The sequence below is a fragment of the Pan paniscus genome, chromosome 12, assembly GCF_029289425.2.
Source record: "Pan paniscus chromosome 12, NHGRI_mPanPan1-v2.0_pri, whole genome shotgun sequence".
Classification (NCBI taxonomy): domain Eukaryota; kingdom Metazoa; phylum Chordata; class Mammalia; order Primates; family Hominidae; genus Pan; species Pan paniscus.
The window spans coordinates 86,798,778-86,813,344 of NC_073261.2; the positions used below are offsets into that span (position 1 = coordinate 86,798,778).

Consider the following 14,567-nt stretch of genomic DNA (forward strand, 5'->3'; position numbering starts at 1 on the left):
TTCTCCAAAGTTCTACATAATGTATTTGCAAGTCACATCAATGTTTATTTATTAAAGTCAGTGTTTTCAAGAACTGAAAGAAGCATTACATAATGTTTCCAACTGAGTCTGCTTCCATCTGTCCTGTCTTCCTATTCATCCAGTAGTTGAAACATATATACTGCACTTGGGAGAGAACAGCTAGGAGTCCCCTAAAGGATGCTGCATGTGATCACTCTGCCCTGTATTTTCTGTCATTTTACCCACCAGTGCTATCAGCCATCCCAAAGTATTCTCCCACCCTGGTCCTATGACCTACTAAGAGTAGTTATAATATAATCCACTAGAAAATACAAACTCCACTACTTGAAATAAACTCTATGAAGGCAGGGATTTTTATCCATTTTATTCACTCCTGTATCTTCTACACCTGGTACAATAACCAACACTCCAACGTCTATTTGTTGAGTGAATAAATGGATGAATGAATGAAGAACTATGTTTAGGCCGCTTGTCATTTCCTGGCATCCTTTTATAATCCATGACACACTCACTTACCTTACAGATTTTTACACCTAAAGACTTCTTTCAGACCCCGCCCCCCACATTCCCAGTGCCACAGAGGTACCTGAAGCCCTAAGCTTTAAGTCCATTTTGTTCAACAATTCCAGCACTCAAATCGCTGGGTGAAGGCTGATTTCATTTGCATACTTTTCCAAGTCAGTCCTTACTTGGATCAGCAAAGCTTCCTCAGCATCAAAAGTTAGCCAGTGCTGCAAGAATGGCATATAAGGAAGACTAATTTAGAGTCAACTGACCAACTCAAACACAAAAGAACCCCCACGTGTTTAGCCAAAATCTTCTAACATTACCTTGCACATAATAAGCTTCTAATGGGCATTTACTGAATTGGACAGTAAGTATGTAAATACAGTATGAATGTAATATCTCTAAAGCATTTGATAAGTTATCATGTTATCCCAGTGAACAAGATAGTGAAATGTGGATTGGTCAATATAGTGCTGTTAAGAGAACTTGCTGCTAGAAAAATAACTATGTTTAAACTATGCTGGCAAATATTTTGTTTTATTTGTCAGTCTGGTAGAATAGCAAAGGGTTCTAGTCTTGGTTCTTAATGAGCGTATCAATAACTTTACCTCCATTCTTTCTGAAGGTTCTGGCTAAACGTCAAGCCTAGACCATTCCAGGCTCTGGGCTAGATAGCAGTGAACTTGTATCATAATGAGAGTGTGAAAACAAGAACTTGATGATTCTCCCAAATACTTGTCCCATTGAGATAAATGCTTTTCTAGCTCCAGTGATTTCTCTTAAGTAGACTAATATTATAGAGCCTTGCATATTTCTAAATTAATCTCTTATTGCCCACATTGCATGTTTCTATCCCCTGTACATCTCTCAGAAATATATCTCTCTTGTCTTGCCTCCAGTAATAGGAAATGTAAATAATTCCTATTATGAGAAGGTTTTCCATATTATCAACTCTACATTTTCTTCCCTGCACTCCTCATTCAACTCCTAGCTTTGTCCTCTAGGTCCAGAGGAGAAAATGCTGACATCTTTGCCTCTCAGAAGCTCACTAAGCATGCCAGACAGTTCTTGAGCCCTTTTTCCACCCATCCCCACTCTCCCATCTGAATAAACTTTTCATTTCCTACCATTAAAATTTCTAAACGATGCTAAGACTCATAAACAAGGTAACTCATAGAAGAAAGAATGGAACTTGGGACTATAGTTGCTCAAATTTTAAAATTAGATACAGTGTTAATTTCTAGTTTTATAAATGGCTCATTTAAGAAATTCATACCACAGCCACTAATGTCAGATGCCAAAACAAAGGTGATAATGTTTGCCTAATATGGGTGCCAAAATCATCTTTGAGCCAGGAAAATGTTGGTGACATTTTCTTTTCTCAAATTATTCATAGACTCAGAATTTTAAAGCTGCTCTTGTCACCCATACATTTCACAGATGATGAAACTGAGATCTAGAAGAATTATGTAACTAGCCCAAGGTTGGTTAGTAGCAACATTACAAGGCATTTCTGGACATCTCCCAAACAACAAATTATGATCCTATAATCTACCAATGCCTGTTCTTTCCTCCAAACTCCTCATTTCTTAATAGCGTTGGCTCATTAACTTTGCAAGAAGCTAAATTTACATTGTTATTAATTATAACAATGACAGATATGTGAACTAGAAATTTCTCTAAAGAATAGTCATCCCTCCTAATAATACCACAGACAAGGAAACTGAAGGCGAGGAAGGTCTTGATACTTGGAGAACACACTGCAATTTAGCAACAGAGCCATCAATGGGGCCCATATCTTCTGTTCACAACCTAGAACTCTTCAGTGTTCTACACAAAAGATTAGCTAAACACCATCAATATTATAAATCTGAGATTGTTTTCATCTAAAAATAGGCATTCGTGACTGGGAAAATCTAGTTTTTTTAACGAGTATATGAGTTCCGTCTTACGGAAGTACTGGGCTAGACAACCATTTGTCAGAAAGATTGTAGAAGGGAATTTGAACAACCAGTAGGGGTTCAACTTCAATGACCTCTAAAGTCCTTCCACCTCTACTATTTGACCCTGGACTGCCCTGGAACTGGCACCTCAGTTAGCCAGGGCATTTGCAGAGGCATTGTGCAATATCCTGTGGGGGTCCCCTCTTCTACTGTAGGTTGGACTCTGCCCTGCTGTTTCAGGCATTGCTCTATATCCAATTTACATGCAATCAAATACTCTAAGCATAGAAAGTGTAAGGACATGCAGTTCTGTCATTTCCAAAGACAGACTACACTGCTTAGCTTTCAAAATTGCCTTGCCTAAATGAGCACTCCATAACTGAGCCTCCACATTCAGCTTTTACAGTTTGTTCATGTACTATGCTACTATCAGAATTAATTATGCAGCATCTTCATGAGGAGAAATCAGATTTGGATGCAAGTTAGGAGAGAAAAGAAAATGGTGCACTTCCCAAAAGAAGATTTTACTGTATCTGGTTCCCCTAAAAGTGCTGGAGTCCTTCCACACGCAGACAGATTTTGGATGGCAGTCCCCAGCTGAGTTAGCCATGGGAAGGAGGAAGTTGGCATGTTTGAGAAATGAAGAATCCGCCAACTAGCAAGACTCTGAAGGCCAACACATTATTAACCCCCTCTTTTCTATGTCATTCCATTCCAGGCTGTAACTCGACACAAATCCGTCCGTTTGTTTTCCTACATGGCTACTAAATATTAAAATGTACTGATTTTGGACTTTTTCTTTTTTGGCATCATGAGTCCAAGAGAAGAGATGTCGATTTTTTTTTTTTAATCTCAAAGGGGAAAAAATACATTGAGTCAAGTTCTGAAAGTTAAAGGAAGCTTCACAAGTTGTCACACTGAATATTTTTACGTGAATGGCATTACCAAAAAAAAAAAAAATCAAACTATCTGATAGCATTCACAGAAGACAGGTGTTGCACAGATTTCAGAAGAACAAATTGATGCTCTGCAACTCAGTGCCAAACAAAACAAACAACAAAGACAACCTGACAAGGTACCACGAACAGAAGACAGAGTGATAAGCAGAGAGTGAGTGCCCAAATCTGGAAAGCTCTAGTTTAAAGGGCGAGGACATTTTCTCTCCTCAGTGCCTGGACAGCGGGGAGGGTGGGGGTATGGGGTCCTCAGGAAGGTTGGAAAGCAGGTGTCCTATCTGCCTCGGGCAGCCTCCACCAGCCTCCACCAGCCAACGATTGGTCTCTGAAGTCTAATCCACACACACCCTGCACTTCAGGGGTATGAAGGAAGGTTCCGGGGCCTCCTTCGCTGCCCATCAGCCCTGCCAGGCTGGGATGACCACATCAGTTCCGTCTGACACCAGCATCCGCACAATATAGGCAAAGCCCCTTCCCCCTCTTCGGATGTCGGCACCACTTTTCTTCCAAACGGTATGTCCAAAAGGAAAGCACAACTTGAAGGAAGGAGCCCGGTTGAGAAAAGTCCAGTCTTTGACGGTTAGTCCCCCTCACGGGGAGCAGCGTCAAGAAAAGACACACATGTCAGGCAGGTGTACAAAGGCAGAGAAGGACGGGGAGAGAGAGAGAACCGGGGAATGGGAGGCGAAGGCAGGAAAGAAGGAGACAGAGGCGGGAGGTGCGGCACGGACTTGAAAGGACGCGCAAGATGTGGACGAAAGAAGAGAGTCAAGGAGAGGGAGAAGAAGGGAGGCAGTGGGGAAAGAAAGGGAAGAGATAAAGACTGGAGGCGGCGGGAAGGATGCAAGAATGCCCAGGCGCGGGGCCGCGGCTGGGAGGGGGCTGCGGGGACCGGCGCGCCCCTGGGAAGCCGCGGGCTGCGCTCCACGCGCGGGCGCCGGGGACGCGGGGTGCGCCCGCCGCTCACCTTTCAGGATGAGGGTGTCGATGTCCCGGTCGATGCCCAGGAAGTAGCACTTCCTCCAGAGGCCCGAGTAGGTGGCGAAGAGGGGCCGGCCGCACTCGGCGTCCAGCCCGCCGAGCCCCAGGAGCGAGCGCCAGGACTCGGGGTCGGCGCGCCCCGGGCCGCCCGGGAGCAGCCGGCGCCCCAGCGGGGGCGAGTCCCGCAGCGGCAGGTGCGACAGCGGCATCAGGCGGTTCTTCTGGTCCGGGGGGTCGGCGCCCGCGCGGCTGCGCTCGCAGCTCTCCTTGTGGCGCCGGGGGTCGGTCTCGTACCAGTGGTCGGTGAAGATGGCCGTGACGAGCAGCCCCAGGGAGCACAGGCTGAGGCCGAGGCTGAGCGCCGTGACGAGCGCCCGCGGCTCCATGGCTTCCCGCCCCGCCGCAGCCGCCGGTGGGCTCGCGCGCCGCCGCCAGACACAATGCACTTGGCCCCAGCTCTCCGCCCGCTCCCTCCCTCTTCCCCCCACCTGCCCCCCACCTCCCTCCTACGGCCTCGTCGCCCTGCGAGCCCAGCCCGGCTCGCTCCCTCTCCCCTGGCCTGATCTCGCCTCCCACCGCCCGCCCGCCCCCGGCCCGGCCCCCGGGCTCCTAGCCCTCCCCCGCGCCGCTCTCGCTTTCCTGCCCCCCTCGTCTTCCCCAGCCCCCTCTCCTCGCCCCGGCGCCCCCCACCCCGCGCACTCCCCTCGCCCCTCTCGCTACCTCCGATCCACAGTCCGCCCTCCTCTCCAGCGACCCCCCTTCCCCTTTTAATCTCTCCTCGCCGCCCTCATCCTCCTCTCTCCCCTTAACCCTGTCCCTACTTTCCCCCGACTTTTCTCCAACTCTTCCTCTCACTCTTTCCCCCACTCATTTGCTCCTCTGCTCCCCGGCTCCTGGTGCATTTATATCCCGGCTCTGGACTCGGTGCCTCTCTCCACCTACCCCTCGGCGCACCCCTCCCGTCCTCTTCCCTCCAACGACCTTAAAAGACATCCACCGACATAAGACTCACTCTTGTCACTTGTCCAAGTTGATTTTGATCAGTGTCCCGTTTTGTACCCAGGAGCAAATCCCATCCAGGTCGGGCTGCGTGGTAGCGTTTAACTCCTTGGAATCTTGATCTCGAGTGCGAAGGTCCCTTTGTCCTGCCGCCTGCCGCCTGCAGGATGAAGCCTCTGAGACCCCTAGGCAGCCAGCTCTATCTGTCGCGGCTCTTTCCCTCTCACTTGCCCATCGCTTAGCCTCTAAGCATTCTCTCTGCTCAAGCCCCTCTTCTGAAAGAAAAGGACACCGAGTGTGAGTGGAGCCATAGAACGATGACCAGAGATTTTTCTCCCACTTCATTTCAACCTGCTATGAGATGGACTTCTTTTTTCGTTGACTACGTCCATCTCCCGCCAGACTGACTGGCCTCCTGGAATTTCTAGAAGAGCCTGGAATCAATGAACCCTGGCAGTGGCACCTGCTCCATGAGGTGATTATTGCCTTTGCATACAGCAAGCCCCCAGTAATAAATCAAAGTAATGATTTTCTCCTGTGCAGGTTTCCTTCTTGGGCTGGGGGGGTGGGGGTCAACAGCAAAGCAATGCTACACACCAAAGTCAACACCTGAGCCTGGGGCAGTTCTTCCATCTTCCAGTCACAGAGGTTACTTCCAAGAATGGCAGGCAGATTCACATTTTCTAAAATGAGGAAACGCTAGGACCCGGGGTGCTAAGAGTTAATCACTTGTGCGGTATAGTCAGTCTATACCACAGAGGTGCAATACACTCGTGCCACTCAATGCCCTTGTGGTCATGTCAGAGACAGAAAACCATGCTGCACTGGCCCAGGGATGAAAATGCTTGTGTTCTTATGCTATGAAATATTAATGATGAAGAAATTATGAGGCATTCATTAGATGCTAAATGTCATTACTCCATGATTTAATGGGACTTATTAATTAGTGCCCTACATCAATTGGTATTAATATGCTTTATATCCTTCCTCTAGAATGACATCTGTAAAGGTGGTATAAGGCTCTTGCTGGGATTTATTTTCATTGCTGTTTGTGTTTAGCATCTTCAGAGGGTACATTTCCAGTGAAGATCGTGTGCCTATTCTGAGCTGTTCAGTTCATAGATAGATCACTTAAGCAAATCTTTCAGTTATATCAGACCCCCGTTCCCATTTCTGCTGACCTGACAGTGTGAATTATTGCTTGGATTTTCTCACAGTTTCAGCAAGGTCTATGGTGAGCTCTAGTCTAATTAAGGAAGACAAAGAATTATAATTTTAGTGTTCCTCTCACCTATAAGCTTTTCCTTCACAGCAAACACTGAGCTCATCAAAGGAGTCTTAGCTGGATTTACACAAAAATGATAAGACTTAGAAGCTTTCTTTAATTTATACTCTATAATATGTATAAAATCCTAGATCTTAATAGATGCACAGAGAGAATACCTTTAACTGTGAGTCCACAGTTGACATCTGAAATTCACTCAAGTCATCATGTGTTCTTTTATTTTTAGAAATGCATCTTGAGATAAAGTTATCAAAACCTTGGAAGCCCCAAGGGTTGTCAAGCCTTTAGCAAGTCCTCATCCCCTTTTCAAGTCTTCACCTCATGTATTACAAGAAATAAATATTCAGCCACATTCCAGAGTCACCTAATCATCTTCACACAATAACCCTGTCTTCAGCTGGAGCTAGACAGAAGAAAGCCTCTTTTTAAGGCACTTCTGTTTAAATTAAAATAACTTACCATTCTGTCTCATTTTCCTAGCTAGAACTCTTTGATCATACTCTTTTTAGAAAATAGCACTATTCTTGAAGTTCATTTATGTCTATGTTTAAGACCAGTCTCAGCATATAATCCAAAGGTTACTATATGATGGATTGCCCTTGACAGTATTTCATAAAAAGTGTCACACATTACAAATATGGGCCAGCAGTATGTAATGAGAGCGCTGCCTCTGCTGGTGCAGCATTAACGGCGCCAGCAGGGATGTGGCATATGATGTGTACACAGGCTTTGTTACAGCAACCGCACATTGCTCCATCTATGTTTTTAAAATTCCCCTTTTGGATACTTCCAACAATGAACTATCACCCAGTAGCCCCCTACTCTGTTAGGGGAGTGAAAAATATGAAGATGAGTAAGTGGTGCCCATCTTCAAGATACTCCCAGCCTAGTGGCGAGAAACAGATGTATTGACAGAATGAGAGGCAAATGCTGTAGTAAAAAAATAAAAGAGAACAAAGGGTCATGGGAACATGGACAATGAAGAGACTAACTGCCGTGGGGAGTCAGGTGGGCTACATAGAGACAGTAACTGTTGAGTTAGTTCTTAAAGGATGAGTTAAACTTTGCCAAGAGGATATCAGAAATATTTGTATTGCAGTCAGAGAATACCTCTTTGGCCTAGAGTCTACTTCATACATTTGGAGGCTTCAATGTCTTAGGCCACTGTAAAATAAGTATTTTTTGTACATTTTTAAGTCATAAAGTTAACATGTTCTAATGACTGACTACAAGCTGGATAGCTGTAGATGAGTGGAAGGAAAAGTCTGAAAATAATCAGTGTAGGAGGCCATTTAGCTCAGCATGGAGTCAAGATGATGGGAGATCAAATATCCAGCCAGAACACCTGGCATATCTTAGCTGTGGCTATGCTATGACCTTGATGTTTTCAAACTTAGCTTGTTTTTTATTTGTCTTAAATTTCTCTTTGCCATCTCCAGATCCGATATCCCCAGTGCATCCCTCAGAGAAAAACAGAATCCCTCACATGACAGGGAGAGCTGGAGAATTTCCACCTGGGTATTTTAATGTGTTATTGGGCTCAAGATATTCAAAATTAAAGTCTCATATTTCCTTATGGTCTAACTGCCCTCCTCAACTCTTTTGCTGGTGTTATGTCACTCAATTCACTTAGACACAGTATTTTAGAATTATCTATCACATTGACAAAGTTATAGAGATCTTTCCTTTGAAATTTCTTTTATATCCACTCCTTCCTCTACATTTCTACCACTTGCTCTTACTGTGCCTCTACCTGTCACATCTGTATTATATTACAGCTTCCTCCTTGGCCTCCATGACTCCAGGATCAACCTTCCTGCAGTTATCCCGGATATTGTTGCCAAATGCATATTCTTCAAGTGTTACTTTATGTCATCTTTTGGCTTCCAACTGTCCTTTCTGGGTTAGAGAGAACTATCCACTCTAGCATTCCAAAGCCCTTCTTTGTTGCTCCCAGTATTCCCATGGCATTTACACATCACAACTGATGTGCAGGTCATGTTTAAATATTTAGAAAACAAAATACTTTTGCCTTCTCCAAACGCACTTACCATAATATCTATGACATTCATCATATTTCTCTCTATAGTCAGGAAATTCTTTAAATAAATATTTCCTAAGAAAAAAGGTCCATGGACACACACACACACACACACACACACAGAGTGAGAGAGAGAGAGATCTCAAACACAGAGCTATGGTAATGCTTTGTTGACATACCTGTGCTAAGCTAACCATCCTAACCATGCATATTCTAAAAGATTTTCACCCTGTTGCACCAGTGCTAAGATTAAAAGCAACATCTTTCCTCATTTCAAACTTTTAGATTCTGCAGTTTAAACTATGAATTTTAACCAAAACTACACACTAGGTTTCATAAAGAGTGTGAAAGTTTCCTCTTGGTAGTATCAGATTTTTTTCAGCATTCAATATAAGCATACAGTCAATTATATTGTTAACCTACAAATATATACAATATATACAAAATGTGCATTTTGCACATTTTTGAGGTGTCTTATGTTAAAGTCATCACTCTAACTTTTTCTCCTAAAACAATTTTATTTTAATTCAACAGCATATATTGAGCACCTTCAACGTAAGTTATTGTGCAAAGTCCCACTGGATTTTGTAAAGATGAAGAAAACACGGCCTGTGCCCTGAGGGAGCTTTAAGGTAGTTGGAGAGGAAGATAGAAATGCATGAAGCCACAAAGAAGAACTGCCTGAAACTAGTACTGTCACCAAGGTACAGAACAATGCAACAGGAAAACCTACTACAGAGAGATTCCTTTCTCCATTGGGAAGAATATGGGTAAGCCAAGATGCTGTCTCAGTTAGGCCTTGGAGGAAAAGGAGTATTTTCTGTATGTGTGTCAACTCAGTCCAGGGCAAAGCCAAAAGTAAATTTTAGAAGCAGCACCTACCATAGTGCTCTGCTATACCCCACGCATGTGGTAAGTCATCTTGGCAGTGCCATTTTGTCACTGACTAGAAGCCTGGAACCATAAAATACCACAAAACCCCCAAAATAGACAGTGCCTGATAAGTTTCTCATTTCACTGACACACCGCAGAATGTCACCATTCTTTTTCACATTCCTGGATTAAGCTGTTTCCTTTTTGGAGCCTTTAAGCACATATGGTGGGAAAGGAAAAAAAAAAAGTTCAAAGAAACCCATAACCATGTTAAGTCCCACTTAAAGTGTGATGTTTCAGCAGATGGTGGCTCATTAATTGCCACACCTAACTGTACTCACCACCTTTTCTTTGTGTATGGATACTGGGTTTTGAAGTTGGGGTCTAATTCAGTTCATTTGGGCCATGTTTGACAAATAAGGCAGAATTGGATATAACTAAGATATCCGGTGTCTCTGATTCACAGCCACCTGTGATACTGCCCAGATGAACAAAAAAACCAGTATTTCCAGCTGTCTTTCCTCTTTTCTACCTTCAAACTTCTCTCTCTGCTGTGTCTGCTCAAAGGCACCAGGATCTGGGGAAGGCACATGGGTACTGGGGTCAAACCATGTGTAAATTCTACCCACTTCTTTCTACCTATTCACCCTTAGCCAGCGACCTAATTTCCCAAACCACCTGAGTTCTGAAAAATAGGGATATCACCATCTATCTCACAGGATGCATGATTCATGGTTATCACATGCTGAATACATTCCTCCCACTCTCTTATCCTCCCTACTCCATCCATGTAAACACATAAACACGCTTCAGAAATTCCATAGGTCTATCATATTAAGACCATATAATTTAAATGTTATAAATACAAATGGCTAAAACGTTAATGACACATTATTTTTCTCATTAGTTATTTATAGTATTCAAATAAGAGAAACAATCTATACTCATTTATTCCATTAACATTATTGAGCACCCATGGGCCAGAGAAAGAGCATTCCAGGCAGAGTAAACAGCCAGTGCAAGGGTCCTGAGGCATGAAAGAGCTTTGAGGAACTGCAAAGAGACCTAGAGAGTAGTGAATGAGGAAGGGGTAGTATGAGATGAAATTGCAGATATATGCAATGCTAGATTATGCAGGCCTTGAAGGCCAAACTATGGAGTTTGGACTTCAGTCCAAAGAAAAACTTTGAAGAGTTTTAAGCAGGGGAGAGGCATTGATTACTGTTTTGCAATGTCACTCAGACAGCTGTGTGAAAAATGGATTGAAGCTGGGGGTAGCAAGTGTGAAGGCAGGGAAGCCAGTCAGGAAGCTATTGCAATCATGCAGACAAGAAATATTAGTAACTTGGACTAAGGAGGCAGCAGTGGAAACAAGAGAAATGGGTAAAGGTCAAAATCATAGAATTACATGGATGGCGCTGGAGGCCATTATCCTCAGCAAACTAACACAGTAACAGAAAACCAAATACTGCATGTTCTCACTTATAAGTGGGAGCCAAATGTGAGAACTCGTGGACCCAAAGAAAGGAACAACAGACACTGGGGCTTACTTGAGTGGGGAGGATGGAAGGAGGGAGAGGAGCAGAAAAAGTAACTGTTGGGTATTAGGCTTAGTACCTGGGTGATGAAATAATCCGTACAATAAACCCCGTGACATGAGTTTACCTATATGACAAACCTGCACATGTACCCCCAAACCTAAAATAAAAGTTAAAAATAAAAATGAATTTTTAAAAAGTACTGCGAGTGCAGATGAGGGAAAGAAGCGATCAAGAGCCATGCTACATTTCTAGTGTGAGTGCTTGAATGGTGCTGCCAATCTCAGTTGGAGAGGCAATTGGATGTGTGAACCTGAGGGAAGCATCTGGTCTAGAGATTTAGATTTTGGCTATATCAGCGCATAGGTGCTATATGCATACTGATAATTAAACTCATGGGACTTGATGAAATCGCTTAGGGGAAAGTATAGCTAGAAAAACTAAGAGGTCAATATCCAGGCTCTGAGGCACAAGCATTTAGATCTCCATTAGAGGAGGAGGTACCACAAAAAAGCATGAGTAGGAAAATGGGGGGCAAACTATGAAAATATGTGTCCTCACAGCCAAGACAGGGGAATCTAATAATCTATGATGACACAGTGACAGTACAACACAGAGTCTAGGATGTGGCATCAGAGAGACTTGGATTTAAATTCTAGTGTGATTTGCACAATGGGGGAGTACTTAGCTTCTTCAGGCCTTGATTTCCTCATCCGTGAAATGGGGATAAGAAAAATAATATCTTTAGAATGTTAGGAGCATCCAAACACATAATGGACATAAAGCACATATCAACATAAAGAATGCAAAATCTGACTTATAAAAAGAGCTCAATATATGAATGACAGCTATTGTCATTGTTCTCATTTATCAGCTCCAACAATAATATTTGGTGACTGCTCACATTTGCAGGCCACAGTCCTGGAAGTGGTATAGAGCATTACTCTCCCAAGGATTATGCCCTAATGAAAAGCATGAAGACCTATCATCAGGACCCTAAAGACATAAAGCATCTTTAGTAATAGTGAAATGATGAGCATTCAAAAGCACGAGGGCCATTATATTCTTTCAATAGGCTATTTTGTTATGAGCCCATAAAAGGAGTTTAATGCTGTTTTGTGAATAGCAGAAATAAGCTGCCAGAGTACGATAAGGTATCTCCATTTCTCAAGGTCTTTAAAATGGACTAGATAGAAAGGCCGCTATGGAAAAAGACTGCCCATAGCTACCACATTTTATGGGTACAAATCATGCTTGGAGAATAAAGAGAGTGCCTGGAACTTCCCCTCCCCAACCAAGGAGGAGGGGAGGGGACCTGGCAGCACAAGGGGACATTGAGCCAGCTGTGGACAGCCTCTGGTTGAGAGGAGAAAAAGACACGGCCTCCTTCCAAGAAGGGCAGAGAGAAAACGGCAAAAACTCAGGAAGGACCAAAGACTAGCAAAGATGTAACTGCTAGAAGCCAGAAGGCAGCTTTTCACAAGTGGTGAGAAATCCATACTTTGCCCACATGAGCTAGGTCAGTATTCCAGATTCCCATTGTCAAGACCAGGAGACAAACATTGAGTCAGATATCCCTGAAAATGGTGAATTCAACACAAATCCATTGGCATTTGCCCCCACCTCAGAGAACAAGGTTACTATTCTGGACCACTCTGATTTTGTCTTCAATTCTCGATTTGGATAAACCCCTTTAAAAATTATGTGAATCCAGGTAGTCATTAGTCAGTATGTAAATAGCTATTATGAACCAGATACTCAGAAGAATACCTAACAATGTGTTGTGTTCCTCACAGCTCTAGGCATGCCAGGATTTCATCGGGCACTGCGAAGTGTTATCATCTGATATGCAGTATTTGGAGAACCATCCTGTTCTTTTGGAAGGAGTAACCAATTTGGCAGGACTTGGCACATGCCTCCTCACAGCCGCACCTGAGCCCCATAATGAATGGGTGCCACGTGGCATTGATGGTCACTCAAGTGGAGAAGAAAATGAAAGCTTCAGGACATATTACCATCTCACCTCCAACTATGCTATAGAGAGGCAGGACCTTGTCAAGGTCAGATTTATGAGGCTGATTAAAAAAGAAAGAGAGGAAATGCACCAATGGCCAAAAAGGAATCCAAGTATGTGTCTTTGACGTATGAGTTCCATCTGCCTAATTCATTTGGTGTCTGCAACCTGCATGTTACCGAGAGCCTCAGATTACATGAGTGGCAAGTTGGGGAGGGGGTTGGCAGTGGGGAAGGTATCTCTTAGTGTTTTACAGCCAAATCACCATGTGCCCTGCTGAACCCCGCTGAAACCAAATCACAACAGCAAGGGATTCCCTCCTAAGAATCCTTGTATTTAGCCAAAAGAAAATCCTGGAGTTTCAAACACTGAAGTTGAATCCCAAATATAAAAGGTTATTTTCTGGGTATCTAGGGAAATTCTTTAATTTATCAACTTCCTTTTCTGAAAGATGTCTGGCTGTTTTGGTCCTGAATTTCGTGGGTGTAGTTTTAATTACTTGCTTTCTTCATTCTCACTCAGCAGTTTACCTTTTTTGTATCAACTACTTTTGCCAAGAAGCCCAGGTTCTTTTTGTCAATAAAATGAGAATTTACAATGGCTCTCATTACAGTGTTAACTGGGTTTGTAGGGCCCCCTTTTTTATTTTTATTTTTTTTTATTTATTTTTTTTTTACTTTAAGTTCCAGGATACATGTGCAGAACATGCAGGTTTGTTACACAGGTATATGTATGCCATGGTGGTTTGCTGCACCTATCAACCTGTCACCGAGGTTTTAAGCCCCACATGTATTAGCTATTTGTCCTCATGCTCTCCCTCCCCTCGCCACCCCCTGAGAGGCCCCGATGAGTGTTTTCCCCTCCCTGTGTCCATGTGTTTTCATTGTTCAACTCCCACTTATGAGTGAGAACATATGGTGTTTTTTTTTCTGTTCCTGTGTTAGTTTGCTGAGGATGATGGCTTCCAGCTTCATCCACGTCCCGGCAAAGGACATGATCTCATTCCTTTTTATGGATGCATAGTATTCTGTGGTGTATATGTACCACATTTTCTTTATCCAGTCTATCATTGATGGCCATTTAGGTTGGTTCCATGTCTTTGCTATTGTGAATAGTGCTGCAATGAACATATGTGTGCATGTATCTTTGTAAGGAATGATTTATATTCCTTTGGCTATATGCCAAGTAATGGAATTGCTGGGTCAAATGGTATTTCTGGTTCTGGATCCTTGAGGAATCGCCATACTGTCTTCCACAATGGCTGAACTAATTTACATTCCCACCGAAAGTGTTCCTGTTTCTCCACAGCCTCACCAGCATCTGTTGTTTCTTGACTTTTTAATAATCACCATTCTGAGCGGCATGAGGTGGTATCTCATTGTGGTTTTGATTCGCATTTCTCTAATGAT

At 43.4% G+C, this 14,567-nt stretch overlaps 1 protein-coding gene and 2 long non-coding RNA genes across 4 annotated transcripts in view; 1 reads left to right on the forward strand and 2 right to left on the reverse strand.

The window, feature by feature from the left end:
* Positions 1-4,906, reverse strand: part of TMEM178A (transmembrane protein 178A) — a 52,748-nt gene extending 47,842 nt beyond the window's left edge. Inside the window, exon 1 of one of the 2 annotated variants that reach the window (XM_034952989.3) lies at positions 4,395-4,906. In XM_034952989.3, coding sequence (XP_034808880.1) covers positions 4,395-4,794 — 400 coding nt within the window. In that variant the 5' untranslated portion in view covers positions 4,795-4,906. The remainder of the gene's footprint in view (positions 1-4,394) is intronic. The other variant, XM_034952988.3, reaches the window with a different exon arrangement.
* Positions 4,907-5,551: 645 nt separating this feature from the next.
* Positions 5,552-14,567, reverse strand: part of LOC134728656 (uncharacterized) — a 30,572-nt gene continuing 21,556 nt past the window's right edge. The window contains exon 4 of the long non-coding RNA XR_010109304.1: positions 5,552-5,682. This is a non-coding gene — a long non-coding RNA (uncharacterized LOC134728656). The remainder of the gene's footprint in view (positions 5,683-14,567) is intronic.
* LOC106634450 (uncharacterized) lies at positions 5,689-13,760 on the forward strand. The gene is made up of 3 exons (XR_001337817.4): positions 5,689-5,882; positions 9,268-9,503; positions 12,941-13,760. It is a non-coding gene; the product is annotated as an uncharacterized LOC106634450 (long non-coding RNA).